The sequence below is a fragment of the Phalacrocorax aristotelis genome, chromosome 3 (assembly GCF_949628215.1).
Source record: "Phalacrocorax aristotelis chromosome 3, bGulAri2.1, whole genome shotgun sequence".
In the NCBI taxonomy this organism is placed as follows: domain Eukaryota; kingdom Metazoa; phylum Chordata; class Aves; order Suliformes; family Phalacrocoracidae; genus Phalacrocorax; species Phalacrocorax aristotelis.
Genome location: NC_134278.1, coordinates 7,448,518 through 7,465,798, shown reverse-complemented (window position 1 = coordinate 7,465,798; position 17,281 = coordinate 7,448,518). Strand labels below are relative to the sequence as shown.

The following is a 17,281-nucleotide window of genomic DNA, read 5'->3' as shown; positions in this document are numbered from 1 at the left end:
TATGAGGAAAGTCTGAGACCTGGGTTTGTTCAGCCTGGAGAAGAGAAGACTGAGGGGGATTTCATCAATACCTATAAATGTCTAAAGGGTGGGTGTCAGGATGATGGGGCCGGACTCTTTTCAGAGGTGCCCAATGACAGGCCAAGGGGCGATGGGCACAAGTTGGAACACAGGAGGTTCCACTTCAATATGAAGCAAAACCCCTTCCCTGTGCGGGTGCCAGAGCAGGGGCACAGGCTGCCCAGGGAGGCTGTGGGGTCCCTTCCCTGGAGACATTCACACCCCGCCTGGACGCGGTCCTGTGCCCCCTGCTCTGGGTGTGCCTGCTCAAGCAGGGGGTTTGGATGAGATGATCTCCAGAGGGCCCTTCCAACCCCCACCATTCTGTGATTCTGTGATTCTGTGATCTCTGCAAGTAAATTTGTGTTGCTTTGACTTTCTGCTATGCAACGTTTTATCCAAAACCATGTCTACCTTGCCCTGTGCTTTAATCCTTTTTTTTTTTTTTTTTGTACCAAATCATTTGTTCCCAAAGTTGTCTCCTTTCTGGGAGTAGGCAATTCTAATTATTTTCCCCATATACAGCTGCATTTTTTCCAAGCTGAATCTTGTTTCAAATATTTCTGAGTGTTTCAAATCTCTCTGTGGTTTGTTATTTCTCTGGGATCCAGACTCTGTGAACCATCATTCAGTTCCCCCAGCTAACATCCCTGATGTGCCAGTTATTCCCCTTTAAAGAGGATTCACTGGATGACACCAGGGAGGATATAAATATCAGCATAACCCAGCTCGGTTCTTAGTAAAGGGGCTGATGCCCTACTGGTTTCTGAGACATACTTCATACTGACTTTTTAGATCCTCCATGGATTTTGCCACTTGATATGACCAACATAATGCATTGGTCACTTTATCATCCACATTACCTGTGGGGGCACTAATGCCGGATCATACTTTGTTGTTGTGTACTCCAGCGGACAGGCAAGACCAGCTGCCAGTGCCCTTTGGCAATATTGCTTTATTTTCCTGCTCAGGAAGGAAGCAGCATGTGCTCACTCACACCTTTCATTGCACATATTTCTTGCCCTCTCTTTGCAAGGTCTGCTCTTCAGTAATGCCATGTCTGAACACGCCGCTGCAGCATCCTGGCAGAGAGAAGTTGTCCAAGACTAGAAAAGCTGCAGAAAGAAACGTCCTTTGCCGTATCTTATTTAGGCACTAGAGGGACCTGCTCCTCCTAGGGTGGCCCAGACTGCCTGTACGCTTTTCCTGAATTCTTCCTGTGGTCAACAGGAGATCTGGCCAACCTCCTGAGCAATGATCAACTCTGTGGAGGGCTTACCAGGCAAGGCCACGGCAGCCAAGAGAAGGGAGTGCAGCTTCCTCCCTGCCAGACCAGGTACCAACACTATATAAGCTACAGACGCAATGACCACCAAGGACCCAAAAGCTCCAGGCAGAGCTTCTGCAGCCTGTGCTGAAGCCCACAGTGCTCAGGTATCTCTGCCAGTAGAACCCATCATTTAGATATGGTGGAATAATCTGTCAAAGGCTATTATAAACCTGTATGTGTAGAAATGAGGCATCAGGTTCTGACTTCCCACTCAAGGTCTTGCTTATGTGTGTAAGTACAAAGGCTCAATAAAGCCTTTGCATTTAGACTTTATTCACTGGGAGCACTCAACCAGCGGCATAAGTGCATCATAAAACAGACAAAGAGCTGTAATTTGTACCAATGGAGCTTAGCATTTCCTGGGGTTGTTGAGGCAGATTTCCATCATGGGTAATGCTTTAAGATGAGCAAATAGGAGGCTGATAGGGTTTTTTCCACAGAGTTTTCCACCTTCGACCTCTCCTTCTTGTTGCCTGCAAGAACTCCAGCCCACATTTGTAAGCCCCTCCAGGTCAGCAGTATCTAGGCCACTAGAGAAAAAGAGCTTGAATTTGAAAGGTGTGACGTGCTTGCAGCGTTTGTTCAAATATCTAAAAATTAAGCCAGTTTTACCAAGGCAGTTGTGAATCTTAGCCACTGATTTCAGTCAGATAGGTTGCCAATCTGATGCTCCCAGGGTCTCTGTTGCATCCCTTGGAAGGATTTCATGTTTCCACATGTCTGCAGGACCTCAGGCTCCCAACCCAAATTAATGTCTCTGCAAGCTAACACCAGCCCTAAAAAACTCTCAGATATGGGCTCCTTCTTTGTATCTCCTGTTCATCTGCACAGAAGTGTGTGTGTGTCAGCATGAAAGGGACTGCCCAATATGCTGCTTTTCTCCAACACTGATAATTACTTCAACCTGAGCGTAGCCTGCTGTTTGCCTAGTCCGGGACCGGGCAGAGTCTGCTAACTGACAGTCTCAAGCTCCCCAGTTTTCACTCTTCCCTCCTTTTTCAGTAAGGGTTTATCACAGAAGAACCTTGCTGTCTCAGGCTTTGCATTACATCCTTGCTCCCGTCCCAAAATAAATCAATTTCTGCCTGACAAAACTAGCTAAAATACAGCAGGAATTTGGTGGAGGGGGAGACGCAGAGCAGAGATCTCTGTTTTTGGGGTTTTGTTTTTGAATTACATTTCTGCGACTTAGACTTCTGAGTTAAGTGTAAAGCCTCAGCAAAACAAGCCTGCCTTTCCTCCTGCCTTGCCTGCAAGGGGCTGTCAGGTCTGCTAGGGCTGGATCTGCTGTCCCAAGCAGTCCTGGCTGAAGCTCCTGGAGGAGCAGAGCTTGCTGCCTGGAGAGTCGGTGGGCAGCTCTCCTGCTGCAAATGCATGCTTTTCTCTGCTGCTCTCCTTTGGACCGGGGAGCTGCAGAATTTTTCTCCTCTTATGTAATGGTCTGCTGGTGTCTTTGCTTGGAAAAACCTCTTTTTCAGCTGGAGGGTGTCAGGAGCCCCGTCCTACCTCTCCCTTGGGACACTGCTCAGGGAGCTGCTGGATGTGTGGGGGAGAGGTGCCAGGCTGCCGGGCAGCAGAAGGGAGCAGCTCACTCCCCCTTCCTCCCCTTGCCCCAGGCCCTTCCCGGAGTCACTCTGCCCCTCGTAGGAGCACGGGGCAGCTCCTCCCGGGCCACCCCGGGCTGCAAAAGGGCGAAAGGGGTGAGGTGGGATTCTGGGCTGGGAGCTTTGCCTGGAATGGTGCGTGTTCCCCCTCCAAGGGCTAGAGCGGGGCTGGGGCAGAGCTGGGTGCGGCGCGGGGGGGATGCAGCAGCCGTGGGACCGGGGGACGGAGAGCGGAGCGCGGCTGCTGCTGCTGCTGCTGCTGCTGTGGGGAAGAGCTTCGCAAAGTCTCCGGGCAAAGCTCTCCCTCCTCCGGCAGCCGGCGGGGAGCGGGGGCACCCGGGGCGGCCCCACGGCTGCGGCCGGGCGTGGGGGGGGTGGGGGCGGGGGGGCGGGGGGCGAGGGAGGGGCACGGTGGGGTCGGGGGCCGTTAAAATGCAGCATCATCCTCCTGCCCCGGCAAATTCCACGCTTGTGGGGGGGTGTGAGTGGAGGGAGGAAAGCGAGCAGCGGCGCTTTGCAGCGGCGGGGGGGACCCGCTCCCGCCGCACCGCCCCCGAGGAGCGGAGCCCGCCGCGGGACTGCGCGGAGCGGCCGCGGGGCTGCGCGGAGCGGGCACTGCAGAGCCGGCAGCGCTCCCGGTGCGACGCCTGAGCCTCGCCGGCGAAAGGGGGGCACCCGGGCGGGGGGGGTGGGGGGGACGATGCCAGTTGGCTGGGGGGGAGGGAGGAGGGAGGAAGGGGGAAAAAAAAAAGAAGAGAAAGAGAAAAAAAAAAAAAAAAGGCAAGGACCCCCCTCCCTCCTCTGCCCGGTCCCTTCCACCCCCGACACACACACACACACACACACGCGCGCACACACACCCCATTGATCAATATTTGGCTGTCTTGCTGCAACTTGCTGCAGTCTTTTAAAGGAGTAGTAGAGAGAGAGGGAGAGAGAAAGGGAAACTGACAGGAAGGGGTAAGGAGCTACACATGTCACATGTGCTTTCTAAGACGGCCAGGAGCATCTGCAGGCTGGATCTGGTGGAGGATGCTGCGGCAGGTGATACACAGAGGGCTCCAGTCGTTTTTCTACAAGCTGGGCTTGTTCGTGAGCAGGCATCCGGTGTTTTTCCTCACTGTGCCCGCAGTCCTGACCATCATCTTCGGCTTCAGCCTGCTCAACCGCTTCCAGCCTGACACTGACCTGGAGAGCCTGGTAGCCCCCAGCCACAGCCTGGCCAAGATCGAGAGGAGCTTAGCCAGCAGCCTTTTCTCCCTCGATCAATCCAAAAGCCAGCTCTATTCGGACTTGCACACCCCGGGGAGGTATGGCAGGGTGATTCTCCTCTCCAAACCCGGAGGCAATATTTTGCATCAGGCTGATGTGATCCTGCAGATCCACCGAGCCGTGCTGGAAATGAAGGTGAACTACAAAGGCTATAATTATACTTTTTCCCATCTGTGTGTGTTGAGAAATCAGGATAAGAAATGCGTGCTGGATGATATTATTTCAGTGCTAGAGGATCTGAGGCAGGCTGCCCTCTCCAATAAGACAACAGCCAGGGTGCAAGTGAGCTATCCCAACACTAAATTAAAGGTATGCTCTTACTGCATGCTTTTGCCAATTAAAGAGGCAGCACTTCATTTCTTGTCCTAAACAGCAAAGAGAAATATAATCATATCTATCTCTCTATATCTAAATGTGTGTGATCTGGGCTTTCCTCGGGAAGCAGCTGAAACCGGTGCTTTGCTATTGTTCTGTACGAGGAGGGAGGGTGGGGGGACTGTACGCTAACGCACCAGGAGAAGCAGGGAGTGAAGAACAGCCTTGGGACCGGGAGACCTTGCAATGCCTTGAAGGGTTAATACATCGGGGAAAAGGGACAGGAGGTCGGTTGGTGGGTGGGTGGAGAGCTGGGGTTTCACTATCACCTTTTCCAGCCCCACTGCTGTGGTGGGATAATTTATCTTTAATATGGCCAGAAAAGGCTTTCCTCAAATGCACAGTGAGCTTCTGTATCTCCCTGCCTCTGTGAGTGCCATGGGAGCAGCAGGAGGTTTGGGCCAGAAGCGATTCCAGGTGTCCTGCCTTCTTTTTCTTTACCTGCATGCAAAGAAGGGGAAGGGAGGTGGAATTTTTTCTCTCGGTGTGAGAATAATTAACTCTGCTGCTGATGGATCTGGATGGGGCTGGAGTTTTGGGACAGATCCCATCAGCTAGAGGCTTCCAGCAAAGGTGAAACAAGGTAAAAGGTGAAAGAAGTTTCAGTCCTTCCAAATAAAAGAATAAACAATTCATCACAAATGGTCTCAGGAGTATTTCCCTGTCACCCATCTGCTTTCCTTCTCATCTGGAGCAAGCCGATTCACCAGGACTAACCTGCTATGAGCAAATAAGGTGCAAAGTTTGTGGGTGGCTGCTGAAAGTTTCTGTGAATTGCAGTGTATCTGCATGCTCCCCCAGGCATTGCACCAGAGGCAGGATTTATTTAATAGAGTGTAACAAAATCCCTAGCACTCTTGTTACTCATGGCTCGGGTCACAGGGAAGAAGATATGGTCCTTCTTGTAAACCAGAGAGACTCTTTGGGGTTACCTGTCCCCCTTTTTTCAGAGAGATCCTCAGGGATGAGGGAGGTAGTGCTCTTGCAAGTACTGGCCAGATCCTGAAGTTAACATTTAAAGCCAGTCCTTGCCCCAGAAACTAAAGCAGAGACATAGATTGATTTTACTGGTCTTTCTGCTTCAGTAAAAGGGCCAGGTGAGGCAACTGGGATTTTGTCCCATTGCTCTGGATGTTACAGTAATGGCTTTATACAGAGTTGTGTCTGTTTGAGTTGAGTGTGTGGAAATGAAAAGATGTCCTTGCTGATGCTGGAAAGTCCTGAGTGCAAGGAGTGTTCAGAAACATGAGTTCTTTGGGACAAACTATGCCTGAAATTTTTTTGTCTTTTAGTTTGCTGTGAAGACAATCCTGCTATTGCAGAATTAAAATGCTTGCTTTCATTTTGCTTACTTTTAAAATAAAGAATAAGCTAGTTCAGTGGAGAACACTGATAATTTGGACTAACTTAATTATAAACCAGCTTTACACAAAAATAGTCATTCTACTTTCTCAATCCAGATTAATTTTCATGTGTAGAGAAGCCTTAACTGAGCTTGGCAAAACTAGGATGGGGTCACTTGCAGTGTGTTTTTTTACTAGGGGTGTGCCTACAGCTCCTCCTTTTTTAAAGCTGAAAGCAAAGGAAAAAATAACCTGGTCTGGATTAGAGATTTATTGGCATTAGTGGTCATTAGATAATTCACACAGAGAAAGCTTTCCCCAAAACATAGATGTCTGACTCTGGGCACTGCCAAATACCAGCCCGGCACCTCCAATCCCCCAAGTAGTTGTTATGTATCATCTTCTGGATGAAGGAATAAATGCCCTTAAGTACCTAGGTTTAAGGCTGGACGGAGCAGGCAGCTTTCTACCCACTTCTCAGTGAAGGGAGGTAAAGCCGCCAAAACCTGTGACTGCACTTCAGAGAAAAGCTAACGATTGCAACCAATTTCTGTGGACAAGGAGAGCTCCTGGGATTACTGAGAAAAAGAAACACACTTTGCCACAGTTTGTCTTTTTCTGGTATGGTAAGGACTCTGTTGTGGGACTGAGGTCAGCCCTGAACCTGGACTGGGCTTCAGCTATGGTCCCTCTGGTCTCTTTGGCTCTAGCTGCTGGGAAGAAATTACTACTTTGTATAGACTAATTCCCTAGGTGAACCCCCTCTCTGTCATCTCTGTTGTCCCATCTACTAAGCTACAGGGTTGGAAAGTTGTGGGCAAAAGTCTCTTGCTCTCCTTCAAGCCATGGCCAAAATATTGATTTAATCTAGGCTCAAGGCTCTTCGCTGACCTTCCTCTCTGCACTTCTGAGCAAAGACTGTAGAAACCCCAGCCTGTGTCGTTTGTTTTGAGGTGTCTAGATGTGTTTAACCAGAAATACCTTGGATGCTGCACCCACTGGAGTAGTTCAGTCTCGTGATGTTCAGCAAAGGGAGTAACCCCTGTGGCTGTAGCTATGAGGGTTTTTATTTCTTTTTACTTGAGTCATGACATGGAGGAGAGGTTGTGGCTAGACCTCATGGAAATGCAAACAAGAGGGGCAAATCTGGATGTCCTTATTCATTGTGGAGCAGTGTTCATCACACTCACTGGTCCGTGTCTTGGGAGCTTTCTCAGCTAAACATCCCTGCACCATAAGGATCCACCAGGATCTTCTAGGTTGCCTCATTTTCTCAAAGGATGCATTGCTTTGTTACTACTAGTAAATTTTGTGCTGTCTTTGTCTTTTAATAATGGCTTCAGATTGAATAAAATTCTGCTAAGGTCAATACGGTGGGTTTACAAACCGCGAAGGTGTCCCATATGTGTTTGGTCTGCAGCTGACATGGGTCAAGTGCCAACCTCTACTGTTTTGGTAACCACAATGATAATGTTGAGCTCTTCCAAACACTCCCCTGCTCCATCTGGGAGCTGCAAAAACATCTTGTAGTTTTTTCTTTCCCTCAAGTCTTGTGAGCAGTGCTCACTTTGTCCCTCTTCTTGTCTCCTGCTGGAGCCCAAGCAGGTTTGATTCCCTCAGGTGAGGCTGGCTGAAGGCTGGCTGCAGGTGAGCTCTTGCCAGGTCTTCCACGGGAACTTTGTGGGAGTGGTACAAGCAGGTTTCAGCAAAGTGCTCTGGATTTGAAACAGCTGTTATTGGGCTGCAAAATCTAATGAAAATGCTTGGCTTTTCCTAAGAAAATCTGGCTGTGAAGGGTAATGATTTTTTAATCATTTTTTGCTGTAGTGTTGAAAGAACTTACAGCCTTGAATACATCTGTCAGGAAGTCTTGGTCCCTCCACTCGCCAGACGAGGAGCAGAGAGATGACACTCGCATCCAGAGCACAGACTGCAGTGTGGTTTCAAATGCCTGAGATGGGTTTAAAATCCACTCTGCAACACAGGGGTCATTGTGGGCTATTTCACTCTTCTGAAAGACCAGGTGAACCAAGCTGTATGAAAATACCTGCTCCCGTTGCTTTGGGGACGCTCTCTAGCCCGCTCACAGTTCTTGCTACGCTACACTGCAGTCTGCAGCCCAGCCAGGAGTGACTTGCCCAAGGTCATGCAGATAGACCATAGTGGATAAGGAAAACAAAGCTGGATGTATGAAGTCTTGATGCAGGCTTTTGAGCTACATCCTGAGCAAGATTGCTCATGCTTTCCCCAGCCCAGGACAAAACACCAGTGTTCCTGTCCTTGGGGTCTGGATTGTGCCCTAACCGATAAACAGTGCAAGTCCACTGACCCTCACACAATAAACTGTTCAACTGCAAGTTTTAACAAATCCCGGCATCATTTTTGTCAGCTAAGACTTCCAGGAGAATTCCTGGGCATTGCTTGGGAGTTAGCATGGGAAAGGGTCCACTCCTGCTTCGTTTACCTACTCCATTCTGGGGATAACTGTGTGTCTGCTTGGATATGTTGTGCCCCTGCCCCCAGGGCCAGAGTATGGTCTGAGGCACATTTTATTTATTGGTACAGACATAATTATTGATTACATGGGGATTACTTCTTGTGTACTATCAGATATGGGGAAGGAGATTGGTTTATGACCCTGATTTACCAACAACCCCAGCGCATTTGCTGTCCTTATCAAGAAAAAAGAAAAAAAAAAAACCCACTGCAAAGAATTGAGAATGATTTCTGAACACAGTCCTTACCTAGAGGGGGAAAAAAAAGGCACGAAAGAATTTTTTCAGGTATTTCACGTTTACTGTTTCTTTTCATGTTTGTTTGCTAGTTTTTCTGAGAAAACAGAACTTATGTCTCTGAGAGCAGAATGAATATGACAATGGCTGGTTAAAAGGAGGCTTTGTAAGCAGATTGGTTTTTGTAATATTGCCTTCAATTAATTAAGTATCAGTCATTTATGAACACTAGGCTAAACAGCAACAAATAAAACAGGCATCTCTATTACCACATTTGTAATAAGTACATCAGCTGGATATTGAATCTTTTATTGCTTAGGTAGAAAAGTTACTTGCATTCACTTAGCATCTTGAACCCTGTAATTGCAGACTTTCTACTGGCCAGGTCTCAATTTTTCTTACACTGACAGCTGTACTTTTAAATAAACCTTGCTTCATTTGCATTTGTGGAGTCTTTCCCACTTCTCTAGGATTAATTCCTCCTCACATGACTGTGAGGCACTGACCACCTCCATGGGACAGAGAGGATATAAAACCAGAACCCACCTACATCAGAGTAGGCATCTGCATATCAATAATATCCACAAACTGTTTATTTGTTCAGTAAAGTCGGTTCAACTATAAGATTATTCTGATTCCAGGGAGCAGATGCTTGCTTGGAGGCAACGCGGCTCTGTACCCATTTGTGATACCACCTGTCCCAGTCCAAGCCTGTGGCTCAGGATCCTTTGAAGTGCTCTGCGGCTGGCAAAAGTTGCTAAGTCAAAGCAAAATAATAAAACATGAGCAGGGAGAGGATCAGAAGAGGAAGGCTGGGGGCTGCAGATAGTTTTCATCTAAGCCTCTCTCTCATCAAGGCAGGATTGGGCAGGCTGAGCTCGGAGTAGCTGCTTAGTATCATGAAAGCAAACTGATAATGTTTGAAGGCAAGTAGCCTCTCTGGCTCACAGGTTGGAAAACTTGTATGGAAAAAAAACCAAAAACCTGTCCTGTTTTTCCAGCTGTGTTTCTGTAGTGTCCAGTGGGACTAGGAAGGGCTTCTCACCCACCTCGCCTGGAGGGGCTGGCAGAGCTGGTATCGGCAGCGGGTTAGCTGTGCCTTTACTGGGAGATGTCCCTGCAGCTATCAGCGCTTGAGAACATGACCAGATAGCCTGCCTGCTCTGCATGGGCAAGAAATGAAGCATTTTCTTGCATTTTTAGGAATATTCTCCACTCCTTCCTCTGTTTAGTACATTAGGAACAGTCTCTTTCTTAGCCCTGCTAGACTGAGTGTTAAGACAACCGTCTTGCCTAAAAGGAACGCCTGACTATGAGTCGTGACTGCACCAGGGACATGAAAACAGGTTAACCTGCACCAGGACAAGCTGTCCCACCATAAACAAACAGCAAAAAGGCAGCAGAAACCTTTCAAAGCAAGGATGGGGTTTAGGGTCCTCTTTTTGCATTGTCGTTCTTCAGTTATGAACTTAACTTTCCTTATCAGACCCTGAGGTAAATTCCACCTTCACCCTACCAGGGCTGTAGACAGCAGGTTTGTTGGGTGTGGGGTTTATTCCTTCCCATCGAGCAGCTGAGAGCAGCTGCCTTGTCAAAGACTGCAAAGAAAATATTCTCCACTGAGCTCTCAGACAACCTTGGTCAGCTGCTTCATGCCTTTCCCTCCCAGCTATTCCACTCTTCAGTTTTGTCAGCACTTGCTGGGAGACATGGCCTTTTACGCAGTGCCAGGCCTTCTGGAGACCTTGTTGTGATGTGAATAACAATAAAGAAGCAATTGGAAGACTGTTTGGGTAGAGAGAAAAGGAAGATGCAATTGCAAGTCCCTTCAGTTAATAATGACTGCTCAGCACTGTGGATCTGGGACGGATGTCAACCACTTAACAAAGGTAGAAAGTCCAGTAGAACTTTGCCACCTTCCTACAAGAGCTACTCCTCTGTGGACAGAAAGATAAATATTATTTCCCTTACTAAATATTCAGTTAACTCTTGGCAGTGTTTCTACTCTGACATAACATCTTCTAATCTCAGCCATCCCTATGCCTTTCTGAAATGCCTTTTGAGCCCTGTAGTGTACTGGCTGTGTGAGTTGCTGGAGGGCTCCAAACTTCTCCCTTTGAATTTACAACAGATAGGTATTCTTGCTATCTGTAACAAGAATGAAAACAAATTCAGAGACTGCCATGCTAGCAAGGCAAGAGAATACAATTGATGAACCTTAGTAAAGAAGATGTGTCACCTTCCTAGCCAGAGAAAGATGCTTTAAGAGAGAGGAGAGCCTTAAACCAACTTTAACTGATTAAATATATGTTCTGTGGTAGAAGTGGGAGGAACTTTGTAAGGAGAAAATTATATTAATAAATATAACTAAAAAAGTTCTTAAATTACTTAATGCCCTTTATATGTATATGGGTATGTATATTACATTCATATCTTAGCTGGTAAACAATTATACAGGTGAGGTTGTGCTAGACATTTTGAAAATAGCAATCTAAGAACAAAACCTGTATTAAACCTTTTCAGCCATTAAGAGGTGAAAGAGCCCTATGCAGAGCTCTGCACAGCTGTTATTACAAAAGTCATGGTGGAAAAATTGCTGACCAGTTTTCTGAGAGGAATGAATCCAGTTATTAAAATAATGATCTTGCATTCCTACCGAAAGCCTTTAATTTATGCAGACCCCACATCCATTGCACACTCCTAGTGCAAACAGTGAGACATGCTGTGCACGGCTGGGACTTGGGCTGAAAAACAGCTTTAAACACAGATGAAACAAAGTTTTCAACAACATAGGAAAGCAGGTGCTGTGTGTCATGGAAAAGAGAGGGGAAGACAATGGGAGGCAGAAAGGGCAAGCTATAAAGGCTTTTATACCTCTGTTCCTCACTCAGTCCTGTTCTGTGTTTTCCTACCTACCAAGGTGCAAGATGCTCATGTGGAGAACAGATAGTAAAGGAAGTTCTTGATAGCAGGGCTGTGAAGGATCCTACAAAGGGAGAGAGCAGTGACAGAGCTCCTGAGTATTGCAGAGATGATCACATGCCGTAGCACGTGTCACTGCCCTAGCCCTGGATTCACTGGGTGTGAATTACCTTCACTTTTACACTGGTTGGGCCATTTGGGAGCAGGAGCTTTGAGTGAAGTGCTTGGAAATCTTTGATGACACTGGTAAGTGTGATCTAGTGGCAGTGGGAGGATTTCCAGCTAAAAAGAATTACTGTGGAACCAGCTTAAGGGAAAACTGGGGATAATTTCTTGGTGGGCATCTTGTGTATGGCAAAGAGATTTTTCTGCAGCTTTTTTTCTCCTTAACCCTGCTCACATGTTGGTGTGTAATTCCTGCATGATGCCGTTTCTGCATGCCCAGCAGTGGCTTTGTAAGACGTTGGACAGCCCTCCCACAGCCGTGAGTCAGCCAGATCAGCTTTTCTCCCTGGTTCTGTCTTCTGGCACCAAACGTGCTCTCCCCCAGACCACTCTTGCTAGCAAACTGGTACCGCAGCCAGCTAGCTGCTCGGAGGGTAGCAGATGGTGAGACGGGCATGCCGCTACCTGGCTAGTATTGCAGAAAGGTTTTGGTCTGATAATGATCTATAACTAAGATGGAAAAAGTCAGCCGGCACCACAGATGTATAATGTTTTTTCAATACGTACGATGGCAATTGTTTCGGCATCTGCCAGAATAACTCTTTTTTAAAAATAGCAATTGCAACCAGCCCCAAAGCCTTCTTGTCTGCTCTGAAAGCATACGAGAGGGCAAAGGGCAGTCTTGCCTACCTGTCGTGTGCCTCTGAAGGCAATGCCACATTGCAGAGACTTCGAATGTAATGCAGCCCACCTACGCAGGGTACAGAGTTTGGGATTAAATTTTAAGCTCCTAATGGGCCAGCCTGCCACAATTAATTTCCTTGTGCAGTTGGTGGGAAGTGCCATTGAACACCTTCAGATGGAAGCCCAAACACCTAACGTATATGCTCTCACAATGTACAGGGAACGTAAACATCACCTATAGGACTGGTTCAGTGGGCACCTAACACTTGTGCCCAAATACCTAAGCAAGACAGAAGAGTTGCCCTCGTGTAAGACAGGGTCTTGCTTTTCTTACACCTTGCATAAATGTTTCCACCAGTGTTACACAAGTGTTGTCAGTCTGATGGGGAGGTGTTATCTTTACCACTTACACGGTGTATTTTTGCACTTGTGTCAACAGCTTCGTAAAGGGTGCTACGGTTCAGAAGTGGCCATGAATGTTTTGCTGCTTCTGTGCTGAGTCGCTCGTTTACCTGTGCTAGATCATGCATTACCTGTGCTGCGTGTTGGGTGGGCCCATAAAATTTCAGCTGAATCTTGTTCTGTCAGAAGTTACAGTGTTCTTGAAACCAAAAGCATCTGTGAAACAATGTCTACCATGCCCTTATTTTTTTCTTGGACAGGGAGGATTCTTGTAGTTTCATTTTGATGTGTCCCCACAAAATGTTTCTATTTTTTTGTGTTGAAATGGTTCTTTCAAAGTATTCTTCCAAAATTCTTTTCAAAAAATTTTGCTCTCGCATTATACTGTAGATTAGAAAATAAAGGGGGGGGGGGGGGGGGCGGGGAGAAGTTACTTTAAAAGGAAATGTTTTCCCATGTTCAAACTTTGGGGAAGGAGAGGTCACTCTGGTTTGAAAAATCACAGAGAAATGAAGTCACCCACCAGCTCTGCCTGGCAGGATCTCTGTGTGGCCAAGGACACAGCCCAGTCCCCGTGGACTTGAATGTATCCCCCAACAGGGTGCTTTGGCTCTTTTAATGTGATTTTTCACTGGAGACCAAGGCACTGTATTGATGGGCCAAGCGATCCTTGCTTCCAGTTTTGAGAGAGGTTTAGTTTATAAAACAGTTTGCAGTTTGTTAAGAAGAAAGATGCTGTTAGCGGTGCTTCATTATGCAACGCAACGTCTTGTTTGGCGGGGCCTGTGACAAATACAAATCACCTTTTTCCTAACCATTTTCCAGGATGGTTTGTTAGAGTAGATTTTTATTCATTAATTAAATACATTAAAAAATTGAGTGCTGAGCAGACAGAACATGGAAATATTAATACGCATTTTTCTCCTTAAAATCCACACTTCAGTTTGCTCATGTTCTTGACTCCTGTCCTACTGGGTGAGGTTCCATTCACAGATAAGCATAAAACATCTTCCAATAGAGATTGCACCACATAGACTTTTGGATCCAGATGACAAACCCACTTCTCTTTAGAAGTGGCTGGAAGGTGTGGTAATAAATGGTCTATCAATCAGTGGTGTTTCTTTGTTAACTAACATTAATTTTCCTGTCCATAACTGATTTTGTATCTGCATGTAAAGAACACTGGTCACCCAGTTGATACACAACATATTTATCATTGTAAATTGCACAGAAAGTTGGGACACCAGCAAAGGAACATGAACATTTCTGAATATTTAAAAATGTCTCTCCAGTCCTTTCTTTCCCCAGGCTTCAAGATTAGCACAAGTATTAGGCTTTAGGTATATACCCAAAAATAAATTTCACAAGCTTGACAAGATTAAGAGCTCCCCTGCTCTGATGAAGTATTTCAGGACGTTTCATTTTTGAGAATAATTTCATTTTAAAGAAAAGGGTATTTTTTTTCTCCTAAAAGAATAAAGGTTCTATCCTTACAACTTTTACCATCTTCTTGCTTCCAGTATAAGATTTCGGAGGTGGGAGAAAGAGGAGGACATTCTTGAAGGGAAAAAATATGTTATATAAACGCCAAATACTGTAATTGCATAGGTTCAGTGGTCTTTTCATCAGAATATTCACCTCAAATGGAAAGTTAAAGCAGGACATTTGTCACTATTTAACAGATCTGAACAATGCTCCTTCAGGAATGATTCTGACTTTTTTTTTCTGGAAAACTCAATTACTCTTTGAAGCAGCAAAAATGACAAGGAAAAATAAAGGCAGAATAGGATATTTTTTCACTTCCTTTAGAGTAGCAAAATAAAAGGTAACCAGGACAGACAATAGCCCGGGATGAAGCTCAGAGAAACTCAAGTGCATTCTGAATTGACAGGACCAGTTTGAACTGGGTCTTTCCTATAGAATGAGGATACAGCGAACATAAAGCACAACATTTCAGATGCTGCTTTGTGAAGGAGCATTTTGGGGTGTCAGATGGTGATTTTGGTGCAGGACCACGTATTCAAGGATTTATATTCTGCTGCAACCCAGATCTTCCTCTTCCTTACATTGATTTTCCCATCATAAGGGAGTGCTGTGGTGCAGCTGGAGAAATTCAGTCAAAGAGCTGTTGGAGTTTTATAAGCAATCTCATGCCTCGTCGGTGTAACATCAAGAGGTCAAAGACATAAATGGTTTATAAGGTCAGCCTAGCCCGTTCCCCGGACTGTGCAGGATTATGAGGAAATCCTAATAGAAAAATTAATTCAGGTTGGCGTGGATGGGAAATCAGTCATGTGGGTTGGAAACTGGCTGAAAGATTGTAAACGAAGAATCATGATAAACGATAATGTAACAAGTTTATGGAAGGTATCTTGCAGGGTATCTGGAGAATTTGTGTTAGGTCTGATCTCATCTAACATCTCTATTAATTATCGGGAAGTGGAATTGAATTGCACAGGAATTAAATTCACAGATAATATTAAACAAGGAGGAGATGTCAGCAGCAGCTGAGTCAGAGAATTTACACAGACAGAACAGGAGCAGCTAGAAACCCGAACAGAAAATAAAATCATTTCCTGAAGAGATTTGGTTGCATTCTGGTCCCCAAAGGGCAATCTTGGGTCCTCCCTTGAAACACATTCCTGTGAGCTGAGTTTTGCAAATGTCAAATTGAAGATGCACTGCTTAAATGACAGGACCAAGGTCGAAGACAAAGTTGATGTTAAAGCTGGGATTTCGCAACCACCATGGAAAGGGCACTTAGTTTTACTTCTGACTCTGACACTGCTTTGCAAATATGGGCGTTTCACTGCTCAGTGTTGTCCTTCGTCCTTCACCTTTTTGCAGATCAAGGTCTGCAGGACAAAGACAGTTGAGTTTGAACAGTGCTTTGGAGGCTGAGATGATATGTTAAATAATCAGTGAAACCTTGATAGATTGTTGCTTTGCCTTGGTCCTTTTGTTACCTTTCTAGAACAAAATCGGTCGTCTTCTGGAGTTTTGTGCTGACAAAATGCTGGGTTTTGGATGGGCCAATCTTGAAATTTTTTTGCCATGTTGTGCATCATCTGATTGTTCCCCAGCACTTCAGATTTGAATGGCCACATACCCCTAATGTCACAAATTGGCTCAGTTTTGTCCCTGTTGAATTTTATCATTCATTGATTATATTCTGGTTGTGCCAGGGAAAAATTCTCGTAGCAGGCAGTCTTAAAGCTCAGCTAAGCAGGACAGTTAAAAAATATTCAGCTGGATCATTTCTACTGGTTTTTGTCCAACTTGAGTGTGACTGCAGACCAAGCCTCTAGGAACAGCTTGGTAGTGTTTGTGAAGTGGATTGTGGAGTCAGGCCACTTCTTCTCCTCTTCTTGACAAATGTCTGCAACATCACACCATTTGCTGCACTGGATGACACTTGGTCTGCAGAGTCAGGCTGTGACCCTGCCCTGCCACTGAGGGTCCATGATGTAGCGGTTTGGGGATGGTCATACAGAGAATCACAATGGGAAAACCCATGCCAAATATAGGATATATTTCTTCTAATTTGAGCCCTTTTATATTTGGCATCTAATCTATACTGGCTCCAGTATGCAATCAGAGGAGAGAAGGGTGAACCTCCAGAAGCAATGCATTTCACTTTTTCTGAACAACTACATTGGGTGGGGATGAAGTCACTCTTCAGAAACACCATGGACCAGAGAAAGAATGTTCAGATTATGCACTTACCTTTCAGCCGGTTAAAACTAGGTGAGCTGAATCCCACCATACTTTCATTTCAAATCACCAAAAACTCCACAAACCCTCCATTAAATTTTCATAACTATGGGAAATTTTCATAACTATGGGAATTACCAGTACTTAAGGGGTAGTTACAAAGAAGATGGAGACTCCCTTTTTACACGGAGTCCCATGGAGAGGACAAGGGGGAATGGACGCACGTTGCTCTTGGGGAGATTCCGATTGGACGCCAGAGGGAAATTTTTCACAGTGAGGACAGTCACCATTGGAATAATCTCCCCAGGGAAGGGGTTGATTTGGCCACATTGGACACCTTCAGGAGTCGTCTGGACAGGGTGCTGGGCTATCTTGTCTATACTGTGCTCTTCCTAGAAAGGTTGGACTAGATGGTCCCTGAGGTCCCTTCCAACCTGGGATTCTGGGATTCTGTGAATTTGTTATATTTTAAGATTTTTACAGCAAAGACTTATGACAGGTGAAGTGTTTCTGAATGACCTATGGTATAATCTGCATTTGCACTGACATGCGAAAATAAAGGCTTCTTCTCAAGCCCTTTGCAGCTTTGTCTCACACCACATCTCTGACAGGGTTTTGAAAAAGTAATTTTGAAAATTATTAACAGTTGCAAAAGAAGTAAAATACATGAATCTGAAT

General features: G+C 45.8%; 1 protein-coding gene across 2 annotated transcripts in view; it reads left to right on the top strand.

The window, feature by feature from the left end:
• Window positions 1-3,855: 3,855 nt before the first annotated feature.
• The window catches only part of PTCHD4 (patched domain containing 4), a 91,494-nt gene continuing 78,068 nt past the window's right edge, over window positions 3,856-17,281 (top strand). Inside the window, exon 1 of one of the 2 annotated variants that reach the window (XM_075089830.1) lies at window positions 3,856-4,401. In XM_075089830.1, the coding sequence (XP_074945931.1) occupies window positions 3,976-4,401 (426 nt within the window). In that variant the 5' untranslated portion in view covers window positions 3,856-3,975. Of the gene's footprint in view, window positions 4,576-17,281 lie in introns of both variants that reach the window. The other variant, XM_075089829.1, reaches the window with a different exon arrangement.